Source organism: Lactuca saligna, chromosome 5 (genome assembly GCF_052625555.1).
Source record: "Lactuca saligna cultivar CGN05327 chromosome 5, ASM5262555v1, whole genome shotgun sequence".
In the NCBI taxonomy this organism is placed as follows: Eukaryota; Viridiplantae; Streptophyta; class Magnoliopsida; order Asterales; family Asteraceae; genus Lactuca; species Lactuca saligna.
In genome coordinates, this window is record NC_136421.1 from 214,060,053 (window position 1) to 214,077,464 (window position 17,412).

Here is a 17,412-nt window from a genome sequence, read left to right on the forward strand (position 1 = left end):
AAACAAAAATAAATTATTTTGCAACAAAAAAAAAAGTTAAGAACTAAATGTGTACAAAAATATTAAGGACTAAATGTGTACAAAATGAGAAATATATTACCCTAGTAAGACATTTTTACCGGTTAACCTGAAATAACTGGTAATAAGGACTCAATGTATACAATTTAATAAGTTGAAAATGTAAATATAAACAAAAAATAAATTCAGTGATCAAATGTGTACAAATCAAATAATATATTACGTTTTTAAGTTATTATCCCTTTATCCCAATTATTAATGTCATTGTATTTTCCTTAGAAACAATAATAAAACTGATGGTTTTTTTCCTTAAAAACAATAATAAAACTGTGAGAAATATATGGATTAATTTGGTTTACATTTTATCTTTAACATATCAAATATCCAACTAACAAACTTAAATAAAATGCACTTAAACCGGCTACATCCATATAGACTCAATTGCATTAAATTAAAGGATCATTTATTTGTAGAGTCCAACCTGAATCCTACCCTATCGTTAACCATAATTTTGGACTACTGTTCATAAATGTACAAGAAACGATACACATAGTACAAACCACACATCATGAGACATGAGTCATGATGACTCTTTACGCCTAATAGACCAGAGCCATGTAAGCCTACTACTACCAAATAACGTCAAGAACTTCCTGTTTTAATTTGGGCTCTTCTTTCTTCTTCGATCATCGCTGGCGTCTTTGACACCCCCATCCCCATAATTTCCACTTCACTGATCCGATCACTGGAATTAAACTACAGGTATGTCTATCAGCATAGGTTTCATCTCATTATTCTAGATCTTTTTCGAATTTGTGTTCAACTTTCGATAACGGCTCATCAATTCGCTTCTATATGAAGTTCTGTTTATGGGTTTTCGTTGTTGTTGATTGTTGATCTGTAAAAACTGGATCTTTTATCAGATTTAGTACGAAATTGTGCGAATTTTGATTGTATATAGTGTTTTTAGGGATCGTTTGAATGGCGACTCCCGGTGGACCTAGACCAGGTAATCTCCCACCGAATTATAACCCTAATTCAATCGCCGATAATATGCAGAACCTTCAACTTAATCGCCCTAATCAGCCACCTAACCTAGGCAATGGACCGAGAGGTCCACCTCCACCGTTTGGGCAACAACCCCCACCCCAATCCCAATCTCAGCCCTTTCCGTCGCCATTTTCTAGACCTAATCGTCCAGGACCTCCACCACCGGGTGTTGTTCCTAGAGGTGTAATGCCTCCATCTACTGGACCTCCACCTGGTACATTACCTCCTTTCATGGCTGCCAACCGAGGTCCACCTGGAGCTAATCCACCACCACCATCATCTGCTTCAAGACCGATGCCCTCTGGACCTTTTTCATCCTCCCCTTTGACAACCGGACCACCTTCACTCCCGCCAAACGCCGGTGTTCCTCCCATGAACAACGGGCCGCCAACTCAAGGTGGCCCTCAATATCCTCCCGCCATCAGCATGAGACCAAGACCATCAACCGGACCACCACCCATGCCACAAACCATGTCATCATCATCTTCAGTAGGCCAACCCTTACATTCATTTCTTGGAGGCCCTGATAATCAACCACCACGAGGACCACCACCATTTTCAGCACCTCCAAGAGGCATGCAGATGCAACCACCCTCTTCAGGACCTCCAACATTTTCAGCTCCACCACAAAATCCTCCATATGGAGCTCAACCATGGCAAATGCAATCCCGACAAGTAAGTTTCTTTTTTTTATAAATCTCTTTCATAACATGTATCATGATTCTTGATTCATGATTGATGATCTGTTACTTGATAAATGTTTGTAGAATGCAGCACCACCTCCATTAATGTCACCTCCCTCACTGTCACCTGGATCTGTTCAACCACCAAGAATGTTTGGGATGCCACCACCACTTCATAATCAACAATCAATGGCTACAATATCACCTGCAATGGGCCCAAGTGGAAATGTGGTTTCAGGCCCATCAAAGATTGACCCAAACCAAATCCCACGCCCTGTTCCAACTTCATCTGTTCTTCTTCATGAAACTCGCCAAGGCAACCAGGCAAATCCCCCTCCGGTATTCTAAACTTATCATTTATCATTTATCTTAACTTTTCTAAATCTCATATTCATATATATTATTATATATGTTGTGTGATATTGAAGCCTGCTACAAGTGAGTTTATTGTAAGAGACACTGGAAATTGCAGTCCTAGGTACATGAGGTGCACCATTAATCAGGTGATACTTTTCATCTACTTTTCTTGTGAAATGTTTATTGATTACTTGAATTGTAACATTCATTTTTGTTGTTGTTTGTTTAGATTCCTTGCACTTCAGATCTTTTAAACACATCTGGCATGCAATTGGCTTTATTGGTTCAGCCATTAGCTCTTCCACATCCATCCGAGGAGCCTATCCAAGTAAGACTGGAAATTGGAAAAATACTTGTTTTCTTGAAATTTGTGAAATTGAAATATCAATATACTGAAAAAAAAAGAAAAATGTGTGAATTATTTTCCAGATAGTGGATTTTGGTGAAGGTGGACCTGTTCGTTGTTCTCGTTGCAAAGGCTACATCAATCCATTCATGAAATTTGTTGATCAGGGAAGACGTTTCATCTGTAACTTTTGTGGTGAGTATTTACTTTTCATATCTCTTGATTGTTATAACTTATAAATAATAAAAAAATATATATGTTTTTTTTATTTTTTCAGGCTTCACGGATGAAACTCCACGTGACTATCAGTGCAATCTTGGGCCAGATGGCAGGAGAAGAGATGCAGATGAAAGGCCTGAGCTTTGTAGAGGAACAGTTGAATTTGTTGCCACAAGGGAATTTCTGGTGAGCTTTTTAGTTTGTTATCCATTAAACACATCAAGTAAAATAAGAAACAGAAAAATTATATTATTGTATTATTATTATTATTCATAGGTACGTGATCCAATGCCAGCTGTATTCTTCTTCCTGATTGATGTATCAATGAACGCCTTGCAAACTGGTGCAACTGCAGGAGCTTGTAGTGCTATTAGCCGAGTTATTGCTGATCTTCCAGTGAGTTTAATATATATAAAAAATATAAAATTATTACTAAAGTTTGTATAAAGTTAATGATTTGTTTATAAAATGATTGTTACAGGAGAGTCCTCAAACAATGGTGGGAATTGCTACATTTGATGTGACTATACATTTTTACAATCTGAAACGTGCATTGCAGCAGGTGAAACCATAAATAATCACAGATGATTATTATATAACATTTTTTTTAAAAAAGGAAAAAAGAAAAAAGTTTGTGCTTAATCTTTAGACATGTTGTTGTTTGCAGCCATTAATGCTCATAGTTCCTGATATAGAAGATGTTTACACTCCTCTTGAAACTGATGTTATTGTTCAGCTTTCAGAGGTAAAGTTCTCTACTTGTTATTTAGTTTAAATTTAAATATTGTGTTTCAAAGTTATTATTATTATTTATTAATATATTATTATTATTGTTGTTATCATTAAAGTGTCGTCAACATCTGGAATTGTTGCTGGAAAGCATTCCAACTATGTTTCAGAATAATAAAACAGCTGATTCAGCTTTTGGTGCTGGGATGAAGGTGCTAAATTTTCATTTTGATTATATAAAAAAAATAATTGAAATTCAAAATTCAAAATTATATATCCAAATAATTGAATTTTTTTTTTTTTTTTCTACTCAGGCTGCTTTTCTGGCAATGAAGAGTACAGGAGGCAAACTTTTGGTATTTCAATCAGGCAAGTTTAGAATCGTTTTATATTTGGAGATTCGAGGGCAGAAACGTAATTTTGGCAGTTTTTTGTTATTTTATAGTCTTGCCTTCTGCTGGTATTGCTGCTCTTTCTGCTAGAGAGGCTGAAGGAAGAACTAATATCTCTGCAGGAGAGAAGGTATTTTGTTTACAGAATATTTGAGAAAGCAATTTCATATTTAGGGAAAAAGAAGGAAAAAATAATTTGTAAAAAGTATCCTTTTTCTGTTAAGTATTAAGTCAGAAAGAAACATCTAGTGGCTTAATGGGATTAAATGATACAAAATTCATTAATTTTATGTTGTTGAAATGCAGGAACCTCATAGATTACTTCAACCAGTAGACAATACTATGAAGACAATGGCTATTGAATTTGCAGAATACCAGGTGAAGAAGCTTTTTTTATAACTTACAATCCTTTCTTTTTAATTAATTGATTAAAATATTTTACCAATTTAAATGAATATTATTTTCAGGTCTCTGTTGATGTATTCATTACTACTCAAAGTTATGTTGACATTGCTTCAATCTCTGTTATCCCAAAGACAACTGGAGGCCAGGTAAGTCAATCATCAAACACTCTGTGTCACTTTTCTTGATGTTTTCAAAATTTTATATTTATAAATTTCACATTTTTTTTTTCTTCAGTTATATTATTATCATCCATTTTCTGCCCTTTCTGATCCTGCAAAACTCTACAATGATCTTCGATGGAATGTCACAAGGCCACAAGGTTTTGAAGCTGTGATGCGTGTTAGATGCAGTCAGGTGACACCTTAAGCTTACTGGAGGGCATTTCCGTCTTTTTGCTTTGTTTATTTATTTTTGTTCTGTAGGGACTTCAAGTACAAGAATACTCAGGAAACTTCTGTAAACGCATTCCTACAGATGTTGACTTACCTGCGGTTTTACACTATTCTCTAAACTTAAACCTACATACATGATACATATATGTATATATGTTCTTCATTCTTGTTAAATTTTGAATTGAAAAAATGATATTTTTCAGGTTGATTGTGACAAATCTCTAATGGTAACTTTGAAACATGATGATAAATTAACCGATGGAACAGAATGTTCTTTCCAGGTATATATATACTTTAAGCATTGGGTCCTTTCTTTCAAATTAGGGTTAAAATGAAAGCTTTTTATTAATTATAGCTCCTTAATGTCTTACATTGGTATTTTATCCAGTGTGCACTTCTTTATACTACTGTATATGGGCAAAGAAGAATACGAGTGTCCACCTTATCCTTACCATGCACCACCATGCTTAGCAATCTTTTTCGTTCAGCTGATCTAGACACTCAATTTTCTTGTTTTCTAAAGCAAGGTAAACTAATAACAGATTCTTTATTAATTTCCTTTTTTCTATTTTCATATCAGTAAATACTAGATACTCAAAAAGCTCCAACTGTGTTGATATTTTTCAGCTGCAAATGAAATCCCAATTACGCCCTTATTACAAGTGAGGGATCGAGTCACAGATCTTAGTATCAACATTCTTCATTCTTACAGGAAATTTTGTGCAACTGTTTCATCATCTGGACAACTCATTCTTCCTGAGGCTCTCAAGTTGTTGCCTTTATACACTCTCGGTATGTTTATAGCATTCTACTTTCATTTCAGAATGAAATATAATCATATAGTAAATAGATGAATGAGAAAGTAGATTGCTATTTTTTTTTATGATGATTTTTTTTTCAGCTTTGATTAAAAGTATTGGATTGAGAACGGATGGGAGAATAGATGATAGATCATTTTGGATCAGCTATGTGACTTCTCTTTCTGTTCAATTAGCAATCCCACTTGTGTATCCTAGAATGATCAGTGTTCATGACCTTATTTCAAAGGTATAGAATGAATCATTAAAAAAAAGTTGAATCTTTATATGCATAAACAAACAGATTGAGAGCTTACATTACATTACATGGGTTGGGTTGGGTTTTTATCTGGTGTTTGTGGGTCCACAGGAAACGGATGGATCTGGATCGGTTATTCCTGCACCTATACCATTATCTAGTGAACATGTGAGTGATGAAGGAATCTATCTTCTTGAAAATGGTGAAGATTGTTTAGTTTATGTTGGAAGCTCTGTTGATCCTGATGTAACACAAAAACTGTTTGGTATATCGTCTGCTGGTGAAATCCCTACTCAGGTATGTATGAATGAGGGCAAATTTGTAAATAGTGAAAGACAAGATCTTTTTCTGACTTGTGTTTGTGTGTTTAGTTTGTGTTGCAGCAGTATGAGAACCCTTTGTCAAAGAAGCTACATGAGGTCATAAACGAGATACGAAGCCAAAGATGTAACTACTTAAGGTATGTGAAGTTTTTTTTTTTTTTTTTTTTTTTTTGAATTGAATTGAAGAAGATAAATGATTGTTTTTTTTTTTAATGGTATTCTACTTTTTTGCAGGTTAAAATTATGCAAGAAAGGTGACCAATCAGGTCAGTTTATGACATCATTTCATGGGCGTAGCAGTTTGTTGTTGATAATCTAATTTCACTGTTTGATAAATGTCTAAAATGCCCTTGAATGTATTTCAGGAATGATGTTCTTTTCTTATATGGTGGAAGACAAGTCTCCAAATGGTTTGTCATATGTTGAGTTTCTGGTGCATGTTCATCGGCAAATTCAGAGTAAGATGCAATAGTTAATGTTGTTTGAAGAGCCACACAATCCATTTTTGTTTATGGGTTTTGGGTAGTATTTATATGGGGGCAAAATGGACAAGTTTTGAGGGATAGTTCCATCCATTTTTTTTTTTTATGGTTGAGCAAAGTTTTGTTAGTTTGATTTTTGTTTGAAGTTATTTAAAGTGTAGAGCATAAAATAAACAGATTTGATTATAATGAGATATAAGTTGTATATGAATGGAGTTTTTCTCTTCGAGTCAAGTCTCTCAAACATGTCACCATTTGAACACATCTTTAAACACAAACCAAACTTCTCCTTTTTGAAGATCTTACCTTAATTCCTTGTGATCCCTCTCCTACATCACCAACTAGCTCTCCTCATACATCATCTTCCCAACCTCCTCCTATATCACCACAAAGACCTTTTTCCCCTTCAACTCCACCTTCTAACAACTCCCCTATACCTCAGCCAGATTCACCTATTTCTCCTCCACCACGAGTCCATCCTTCAAACCTACGGCCTCATCCAAAACTAAGGATCCCCTACAATCCATCGGCCTATCACACTTCTACTGCCCTTGTAACCGAACCCACCACCTTTGTTGTTGCCAACGAAGACCCTAACTAGCGAAATGTCATGGCTGAGGAATACGTTGCATTACTTCGTAATGGTACTTGGTCTTTAATTCTGCCAATGCCAATGTAGTTGATTGTAAATAGGTGTACAAAATCAAGAGAGATCAAACATGTGGCATTAAATGTTACAAGGCTCGTTTGGTGGCTAAAGGTTTCAATCAACAACTCGGATCGGCTATCATGAAACCTTTAGTAACCATGGTTAAATTCACTATTGTTCGTGTGGTTCTCTCCCTTGTCGTCTCACAACGATGGCCGCTTGACAGTTGGATGTTTAGAATGCTTTTTTACACGGTGATCTAACTGAGACAGTTTATCTACGCCAAACTCCAGACTTGTTGATCGGCAGAAACCAAATCATGTTTGTCTCCTTCACAAGTCTTTGTATGGGCTCAAGCAGATCCCTTACGCCCGATTTCATCGCTTATCCATGGTATTACTATCTTTTTGCTTTAAAAGATCTAAAACAGATCATTCACTTTTTATCTATTCCTATAGTGCTACACTATTATATATGATGGTCTATGTTGATGATATAATTATGTCAAGTAATAATCAAATAGTCATCGATCGGATTATCAAAAATTTGAGTCGAACCTTTGTTGTTCAGGATATAGGTACTCTTTCCTACTTTCTAGGTATTGAAGTTACTCCTAAAGGCTCAAATATGTTTTTATCAGAAATATATTTTGGAGATCCTTCAAAAGGTTGGTCTCTCTCATGCCAAACCTGTCACAACACCTATCACTACAACTACAAACTTGGCTCTTGATGACGGCCCGTCTTTTGAGAATCCAGTTTGATATTGTTAGGTTGTTGGTACTCTACAGTATGCCACCTTGTCACGATCGGATATTACCTTTGCAATCAACAAAGTCTGCCAGTTTATGCACTCTCCGGCAATGAATCATTGGTCCACTGTAAAGAGGATTCTTAGGTATCTACAGTGTACAACAGATTATGGTCTTCTGTCGGCACCATCCTTACCCCCATATGAAAGATTTAGCCCTATTTATTTATAAGAGGAAAGCTCCCAGGTTCCACATCTTAAGGAAGTGCATGACCATATTGGAAGCACAAAGGTTCATTCGCAATGGGACAACTCACCCAGCCATGATGAATGACAGAAGAGATTGAGCACAAAATGGAGTTTCCCTCTTGGGCGTTTTTTAGTGCAAGAAAGGACTAACAACGATCCTATCCTAAAGGAGGAGTAGGAGCAGAGCGGAGAATCTTTTTTTATTCCAGCCGAGAAGACTAGTAAAAGGAAGGATCAAGATGACCATCGATACACCGGGGGGATACACTATCGATCTCGGTTCCAATCTGATCTCATGGTCGGCCAGGAAACAGAAGACTGTATATCAGTCATCAATAAAGTTCGAGTACAGAGTCTTAGCAGATACGGTTGCTGAAATCACTTGGCCGGAAGCTCTCCTATGTGAACTTCAAGTTCCCATGACTAAAGTTTTTGTTTTATGGTGTGATAACATAGGAACCACATTTCTGTCGTCCAATCATGCTTTCAATGCTCGCACAAAGCATGTAGAGGTGGACTTTCATTTTGTCAGAGAAAAGGTTGCCGAAAAGAAGAACTCAATTCTGTTGGGTGAAAGTCGTCAAGCATAAGGATAATGAGAAAAAAAAAAGGAATGAATGAAAAAATGACATTTAGATCGACTTTATACAATAGTTTTGTTAATAGGATTTATTCATAAATAAACGTGAATCTTAATGACCATCTAATAACTAATACGTGAAATTTTCAGAATTCACGTTAAAAATAAATCTATAGCAACAATAAAAAAAAATATTGATGTTTTACTTCAATGCGAAACGGTGAAACGCAATGTTTCAAAAAATATGGCATCGACGACAAAATCGACAACAACACATTATCTTATAAAAAAAGGTTTCAAAGCATCTTCATTAGCTTGCGACAACTTTTAATGAGTAACTCCAAGTCTCAAACAATTTTAAAAATTTAAACACTTATATTTTGATTTTGTTTTACTGTAAAAGCTTACTATTTCTTTTTTTTTTTTTTTTAAAAAAAACTATACCTATAGTTTTTATAATTATCGTCTTTACAATAACTATATCATTTTTGGAATTTTATAAAAATACAATAATTATGGTTATATATAAAAATTATTGAAAAACTTTTTATAACTTTTTTAGTAATTTAAAACTAGAATATCATATTAAAAACTTGAACCTATAAATAGATGGAACAATTATAAACTTGGTTGGGTCTTATTATATACACACCATACTATTATCATATAACATTATAAACCTTTACTTTTTTCATCATTAGCTTATAATAATCATATTCATAATATGTCACTAACTTTTATACATTTTCTTAGTCTCGAGGGAGTGAAGCATATCATGTCATGCTGCCACATCATCTTTGAAACCATACAATGTTAATCATATCATTTTTGTCATACAACATAAAGGACATGAGATTTTTAAGGAATAGATCAACTTAGTAAAAAATAAAAATAAATAAACACACTCACATACATATGCTCTCTCCTCTCTCTTTCATCGACACTAACATGCAATTTTCTTTTGTCACTTTGTCATGTCATCTTTGAGGGATGGTATTTGTATGACATGTTAAGCAAATGTCCAACATTTTTGCCACCCACTCCCTCAAAGCCTTATGTGATGTTATTAAAGTAATATTTAATTGAGAATTAAGTTGAATAAATATTCTAAATATTTTATTATTTGTTTATAAAAAAAATTAAATGTTAAGCCGAAAAGTAGATATATAAATGATTATATTGTTATGAGAGATTTAATGAGAGAAAGATATTTAATGAGAGAGGATATCACCCTCCACTTTCAGGTTTACAGGAGGTTATAAACCTAGTTAGACTTAATTCTAATCAGGATACATGAACATGAGCCATTAATGCCGACAATGTTAAAAGATGTTTGAATGCTACTTGTTTGACCATATTTTGGTTTATTGGTCTTTTCGGAATAGGTTGCTTTTTAGCAACCGCAAGCCTACTAAGTCTTTAATTTGAGATTCTATTTAGTCTTAATCGTTCTTTTGGATTAGAGTTAAAAATTCTAAGTTTTGTGTTAATTGGTTAGAATCGGTGAAATGTCCTCTATGTCAAGCTTTTCATATGTAGCCCATTGCTTTTGCTAGTTCTTTTAATGTTAATGCTCCTTTCCAAAAAAATTCTATAAACCTCCAATCAGAAATGTTAAAATTTAGAATCAAGTGTCATGAAAGGTGGTGTATAAAAAAAATCTCCTGCTTATTACTTGATGAACTATCCTTCCTCTTTACGGCTTTTTGTTTTGAACTTTTTAACATCATTTTTTTTAGGGAATATGACTTATCAAGGTAATTAATTTTTCGGTATGTTCACATCTGGGTAACTATCTTTTTTTTTGTACATATATAGGTAACAAAATTTTTGGAAGTGTTTACATATGACCATTATTACCTGCTATAGCAGGTTAAATCCTAGATGTGAACGCTTTCAACAAATTTGTTACCTAGATGTGTACAAAAAAATAGTTACCCAAATATGAACAAAACGAAAAGTAAAAATTAAATTACATGAATAGTCCTTGTGGTTTGGGGGAATTTGTGGTTTTAGTCGCTAATTTATTTTTTTAACTTAAATGGTATCTACTGTTTATTTTTGTTGCGTGTTTGGTCCTCGTCTTACCTAAAAATACTATTGTGCCCTTATTAATTTATTTTTTAAGTAATTTTCTTATCTATGTATTTATTTTTTACATATTTATAAAAATTAATAGACCACACATATTTGTATCTCCTCGGATGATCCCTACTATTTATTTTTTAATTAATTTAATTTTTTAACTCGGATGATCCATACTATTTAATTTTGTTACGAACTTGGTCTCTGTCTTACCTAAAAAAACTATTGTGTCCTTATTAATTTTTTTTTAATTAGTTTTCTTGTTTATGTACTTATGCTTTATATGTTTAAAAAAACTTAGTAGACCTCACATATATGTATCTCCTCACCATCCCATCTTTCATCATTCTCAACTTCTATTTATTTTTCATCTTTAGTGATATTGACGTCTTCATCATCACTTCTTTTTTCGGTCATTCAACTCCGTCGAATGAACACCACAACCCATTAGAGATGAAGAGACAGTAGGTTATGGTGTTGGTTCGTCATAGTTGAAGTACCAAAAAAAAGAAAGACGTTGAAGACGTCGATGTTACTAAAGATGGAAAAGAAATAGAGGATTGGGAGGATCAGAGATAAGATAGTGAATGGTAAGACTCAAATTAAATTTCTCAAATGTGGTTTCAGGTTTACGGTGATGAGACACATATATGTGGGGTATATTAATTTTTTTTATAAAAAATAAATACATAAATAAGAAAATTAATTAAAAAAATTAATAAGGGAAAAATAGTATTTTTAGATAAGACAGAGACCAAACGCGTAACAAAAATAACAGTAAGGATCATCCGAGTTAAAAAAAAATAAATTAATTAAAAATAAACAGTAGAGATCATCCAAGGAGATACAACTATGTGTGGTCTATTAATTTTTTTTAAATATATAAAAAATAAATACATAGATAATAAAATTAATTAAAAAAATAAATTAATAAGGGCACAATAGTATTTTTAGGTAAGATGGGGACCAAACACGCAACAAAAATAAACAGTAGATACCATTTAAGTTAAAAAAATAAATTAGCGATCAAAACCACAAATTCCCCCAAACCACAGGGACTATTCATGTAATTTAATTTTTAATTTTGGTTTTGTTCATATTTGGGTAACTATTTTTTTTGTACACATCTAGGTAACAAACTTGTTGAAAACGTTCACATCTAGGATTTAACCTGTTATAGCAGGTCATAATGGTCATATGTGAACACTTTCAAAAAGTTTGTTACCTAGATATATACAAAAAAAAGATAATTACCCAAATGTGAACATACCGAAAAATTAATTACCTTGATAAATCATATTCCCCTTTTTTTTTTAATATATATTTTATGTTTTGACCGCCAAACAATTTTTAGTGAAGGATATTTTTGACATTTTTCTTGTATATTATATTATTATTATCTGATTCACATATACAGAAACATTTCTTTTGACTAAATACATCCATGTCTTATAGTTATTGCATTAAACGAAGAGAATGAGCTTTATGTATTCAGACATTAGGGGCTAGAGATGTCTAATTTTTTCAAAAAATTTACAACCTTTGGTTTATAGATATGTCATTCCGTTTCATTTCATTCCAACCAATCACATTCCGATTCATGCTGTGACATTCTATTCATTTCATTTCAAAAACATTCTAAGAAGCAAACAACCTCTTAGTGAAACAAGTTTGACTTTGAACTTAAACAAAATTTTGGTAGATTGATTCTCGAATCTCAAGCTCTGGTTTCTTTTGGTTTTCTAATACAAAATTAACAAAATTTCTCAAAACCAAATCTTACTTTCCTTTTTTGCTAACAAAAGGCTGCAAAGCAATTGGCAATTCATTCACCTCAGTAATCCTCTTCTGCTTCTTCTTATTATCCCTTCCTTCATTCTCCTCAACAAAACCCCTCTTTGCATTCTCAATCCCCTCCTGTTTCTTCCTCGCCACCTTACTCGGCTTACTCCTCCCTTTCGTCTTCTTCTTCACCGCCACATTCTTAGCGGCAGCCACCGCTGCCGCCTTCTCCTCCTCCACTTCCGCCTTCGTCTTCTTCTCCTTCCTCTTCACCTCCCTCATATTCCCAACCTTCGTGGGGTCCAGCATCACCGATTCCGGCGGCAGTTTATCAAGCAACACCCTCACCTCCTTCTCCCGCCTCTCCTTCACCGTCTCAAACGGATTCGCCACCCACGAATCAAAGTTCGGTTCCCCGGAGCCCGGAACCAGAATCGAGGAGAATCCCATGGAATGTCCGATTCCGAGCACGTCTTCGTAAGGTCGGAATTGGATTCTATTGATTTGGTAACCTTTCGCCATTGTATGAATCATGTATCGATTGTAATTTGAAGAATCTGAAGTCTGTAGAATCTGTGTGAATGAACCTGTGGAAGCTGCAAGGAGGCCTTTTTGGCTGAAACTTAGGGTTTTAGCATTTCCAGGGAGAGTTTGTAGGGTTTTGTAGGTTCTTAAATCCCAGATTTTGATTTTCTTGTCCATTCCGGAGGTGGCCATGAGGTGGCCGTTTGGGTGGAAGGAGATGGCGGTGACCGGGCCATGGTGGCAGAGGATTTTGATCAGCGGGGTGGAGGTGGTGGGCTTCCACATGCAGACTGTGCCGCCCGAGTGGCCGGAGGTGATGACACTGTTGTAGGGGTTTAGTTGTAAAACGTCCGACCGACCAAGGGCAGTTCGGTAATTTCCCACTATTTGGCCGGTGGTGATGTCTTGGTAGCGGAGGTGACTGGATTTGTTTATGGATGATAGAAGGAAGTGGTTTTTGAGAAATTGAAGCTTCAACACTGCTCCATGTTCCTAAACAACAAATTTTTTTTAAAAAAAAACATAATTTAAAAATCAATCCAATTAAAGGAGTGAAAGTATGTTGCTATTTTTTGAATTATGAAAATTTTAAAATTTATGAATGGTGGGACCGACCTTCAGGCAATGAAGTTCCGTGCCAGCACGGTTGTAAATATATGTGTATCTGTATATAATTTTTAAAAAAAAATAATAATCATTTACTCGATATATAAAATAAGAAAGATTTTCCAATTTATAACTTAATTTACTAGAAGGAAAAGAATCTTTACTTCTTTTGTGCTGCAGCAAAGAACAATTCATTGTGCAAAAACACCGCATCTCGCACAGTTTCTCTAACCTGAAACAATCAACAACTCAAATTCTTAACTAATTGCAACAAAATAAGTAGATAAAGGTCTTTAAATCATGAACATTTTAAGGAATAGAATCCCAATTATCATTAGAGTAAATTACACGAATGGTCCCTATGGTTTGGGTAATTTGCACGTTTGGTCCCTAACTTACTTTTTTAACTCGGAAGGTCCTTACTGTTTGTTTTTGTTACGTGTTTGGTCCCTTCTATTTGTTTTTGTTACGCGTTTGGTCCCTATCTTACCTAAAAAGACTATTATTTGATTAGGGAAAGATGATGGGATAGGTAGGGTAAGGTGAGTGGAGTGGGGTTGAGAGTATGTTTATTTAAATAAATTAAAAAATCAAGGGCAAAATAGTCTTTTTAGGTAAGATAGGGACCAAGCGTGTAACAAAAACAAACAGTAGGGACTTTCCGAGTTAAAAAAATAAGTTAGGGACCAAACGTGCAAATTATCCTAAACCATAGGGACCATTCGTGTAATTTACTCTTATCATTAATAAGATACACCAATAAGAAAAAAACTGTTTTCAAGTAGAAGAAGTATTAAGGTTTCAAAGTGTAAATCTAATTACCTGAAAGTCCTTAACAGGTTTCAAAGTATGCATGTCCATAATCGCCAGGTGGCCTTTTCGTCCAGCTGTCAACATATATCTCCCACTTGAGGTGTAATCAATGGTGTAAGGACCAAGATCTGTTCAACCACATTCAGTTTGTAACATAAGAAAGCTCATTTCAGCTTTTTGGAATATGTGCAGAATGTTTTTAAATACTTGAGCATTAGATTCAAAACAAGATGATGAATGATGAATGAAGGTAGGAACCTGGTAAGATGATATCAAATTGATTCTTTCTACTAGCAACATCCACTTCCTGAGCAATAGACTGTTGACTAAACCTCCATGTTTTTTCAATACCTTCAGGTTCCAGAAGGCCACTCTCAGTTTGCATAAGCCACTGATGTAAAAACAAATAAACACATAAACACATTGAAGAAAACCAAAAGTGTAAAAACAGCAATGAAACTCCACCTTCTCAGCTTTAGCAGCAGCATTAGCAGACTTTTTATATAATTCTTCTCTGTTAGCAAGTTGGCCTTTCAATTTTTTGTCTTTCAAACCCTGTCAAAAATCAGGAATGATTCAGATTGAAATGTTAACAAAGCTGAATGTGTTGTGGTATCAATCAGTACCTCTAAATCAGCACTTTCACCTCTCTGGTATTTTTTAACTTTCACATCAATGTCATCCGAAAAATCCTGAAATCAAAGTAAGTATCCACATGCTAAGTAGATAGAATTCGTATTATTAATTTGTATTGATATTAATAGAAGCATGTGTAACACACACACACACACACAGAGGAATACAACACGATAAAAATTGGGATACTTGCCTGTATCTCCATGTTCTTATGAAAGTTGACCAGGTGGCTGTGAGCTTTGGGGGAGACAGCGTCTGGTGCTTGCGACCTCTGAATTGCTGTGATGAATTATTAAAATGACCATTTTACCCTTTTGTTTTGTCATGGCAGGTTTTATGGAGACAATAAAGGAGTAGTTTGTTATTTTTTATTGTATTTAGCATGTAGTCTGTAAATAGGTTAGATAGTTTTCATTAAATGTGTAATCAGTTTTCTTTCTTGAAAGTAATATAGCAGTGAGAAAACCTAATAACCTTGAGCAATATAAGAGAGTCGTTATCAGGGTGTGTATGTTCTGGGGTCGTTTGCAGCTGGGTTAAAGGAAGGTTGATTGCCAACAATTTCAACGTTTCAGCATAACACAAATCTGATTTCAGCAAATCATACCAATTCTTTACAAATATCATATCCATTGAACACATGATAATCGAACATAAAAGCAGAAAACAGATTTGAACATAAAAAATCGACAAAGTCAGAACAAAAAAATAACCTGATTTGAACATAAAAACAGAAAAAGTTATCGATTTGAACTCGAGTTTGAAGAGAATTCGATATTCAGATGAAGAAGAGAAAGCTGAATTCGTTTATTTCAGACAACCCATTCATAAAAACAGAAAAAAAAAAAAAAAAATCGAGTTTCTGGGGGAAAGAAGGAAGAAACGAACCTGGTTTGTCGGAGTCGGCAATGTCGTTTAAGATGGCGGCGGCGGCGTCGTTGCAGGCGTCGTCGGAGGAGGATAAGTGGTGAAGGGAAGAGGAACGCCCAACGAAGATGGAGGAGAAGAGGAGGCGCTGTTTTGGTGAAGGCTCTCGATCATTTAGGGCACAATAAACGTGTGTTTTTTTAAAAAAAATTGAGACTTTGTTTAATATCTCAAAAATTAAGTGGCATCTACACTTGACAAAACTGCACAAATGGTTTGATGTCGAGTAAAATTTATCATTTTGATCCAAAAAATATTTAAACTATCAGATGTTCAAATTTTTTATTTTATCGTAAGTTTAATCCAATTTGTTTTGAATTATTTTATGATTTTATCTTGATTTTACCCTTAACTTTTATTTTTTAATTTTATTTATTTATTTAAATATTTAACTGATTAAAAAAATAAAAAAAAATTTAAAAGTAAAAACAAAATACACACACTCTCTCTCTCTCCCTCTCTCTCTCTCCCCATAAACGACACTTCGTTTTTTCCTGAAACCCAAAAGGAGGAAGCAACCTCCATCACCCACTTATCGGTTTTATTTTTTTAATTTTATTTATTTATTTAAATATTTAACTGATTAAAAAAATAAAAAAGAATTTAAAAATAAAGAAAAAACTCTCTCTCTCTCGCCATAAACGACACTTCGTTTTTTCCTAAAACCCAAAAGGAGGAAGCAGCCTCCATCACCCACTCATCGGAGAAACAACATCCAAACATCCCTCGTTGCTGCTTTATTCCCTGACCACCAACGACACCAAGAAATACCCCATCACCACCGAGGACCACCTTTACCGATCAAAACCAACCCAACTCCCTCACCAGTGGCGAGGGAATGGAGGGGCTGTCGGATGCCTAGCCCCCTCCAATATAAATATTTGTTTGATATATATACTCAAAGCACAATAGATAACCGTCTAATTTATAAGACCATATAATAATATAAACTGTTTAAATTGAAAAGCCCCCCTTATGATTTGTTAATCTAATAAATTATAACCACAAAATCCCAAGTAATATCTTATTTTAATTTAATTAGCATAAGTACATAACTGGCGGTTGTTGGGTTTAGAATTAAACCTAACCACATCTCCATTTAATCAAACGAGGAGTTTGAAGACTGGTCTCTTGCTTTTTCTACTGCTATGGTAATTAATCAAGGTAACATTTAATTTTTATTACATCTAGTTTTTTTAGTAATTTGTAATTGATAATAATTTCAATTAGTAAGTAGCCCTTTGTTTATAAATAATATTTTTAATAGATTATTCATCAAGAGTTCAAGGCAATTTGTAGTTATTTTTATTCATTGAGGAGGTTAACTTCTAGTTAATAAATTATTTTCAACTATACTT

The 17,412-nt window shown here is 34.3% G+C and overlaps 2 protein-coding genes across 6 annotated transcripts; one reads left to right on the top strand and one right to left on the bottom strand.

Annotated features, from left to right (window-relative positions):
- The first annotated feature begins 630 nt into the window (after nt 1-630).
- LOC144998904 (protein transport protein SEC24 C-like) lies at nt 631-6,659 on the top strand. 2 transcript variants are annotated; one of them, XM_078958632.1, is made up of 25 exons: nt 631-780; nt 989-1,743; nt 1,836-2,090; nt 2,180-2,254; nt 2,338-2,436; nt 2,538-2,649; nt 2,732-2,859; nt 2,950-3,069; nt 3,155-3,235; nt 3,341-3,418; nt 3,522-3,614; nt 3,717-3,771; nt 3,848-3,924; nt 4,101-4,172; nt 4,262-4,345; nt 4,434-4,553; nt 4,622-4,690; nt 4,795-4,872; nt 4,980-5,118; nt 5,219-5,383; nt 5,493-5,638; nt 5,759-5,944; nt 6,019-6,107; nt 6,205-6,236; nt 6,336-6,659. In XM_078958632.1, the coding sequence occupies exons 2-25, from the start codon at nt 1,000-1,002 to the stop codon at nt 6,440-6,442; spliced, it is 3,204 nt and encodes a 1,067-aa protein (XP_078814758.1). In that variant the 5' UTR covers nt 631-780; nt 989-999; the 3' UTR covers nt 6,443-6,659. The 2 variants fall into 2 exon arrangements, with proteins under 2 accessions (XP_078814758.1, XP_078814759.1); XM_078958633.1 differs by having other exon boundaries at nt 640-780; nt 980-1,743.
- A 5,697-nt stretch (nt 6,660-12,356) lies between these two features.
- Nucleotides 12,357-16,213, bottom strand: LOC144998905 (Transducin/WD40 repeat-like superfamily protein). 4 transcript variants are annotated; one of them, XM_078958636.1, is made up of 10 exons: nt 16,016-16,213; nt 15,602-15,714; nt 15,321-15,398; nt 15,118-15,183; nt 14,957-15,046; nt 14,750-14,882; nt 14,501-14,619; nt 13,843-13,910; nt 13,688-13,736; nt 12,357-13,564 (listed from the first exon to the last, which is right to left on the bottom strand). In XM_078958636.1, the coding sequence occupies exons 3-10, from the start codon at nt 15,330-15,332 to the stop codon at nt 12,545-12,547; spliced, it is 1,557 nt and encodes a 518-aa protein (XP_078814762.1). In that variant the 5' UTR covers nt 15,333-15,398; nt 15,602-15,714; nt 16,016-16,213; the 3' UTR covers nt 12,357-12,544. The 4 variants fall into 4 exon arrangements, with proteins under 4 accessions (XP_078814762.1, XP_078814761.1, XP_078814760.1 ...); XM_078958635.1 differs by having other exon boundaries at nt 15,321-15,406; nt 16,016-16,195; XM_078958634.1 differs by lacking the exon at nt 15,602-15,714 and having other exon boundaries at nt 15,321-15,406.
- Nucleotides 16,214-17,412: the final 1,199 nt, after the last annotated feature.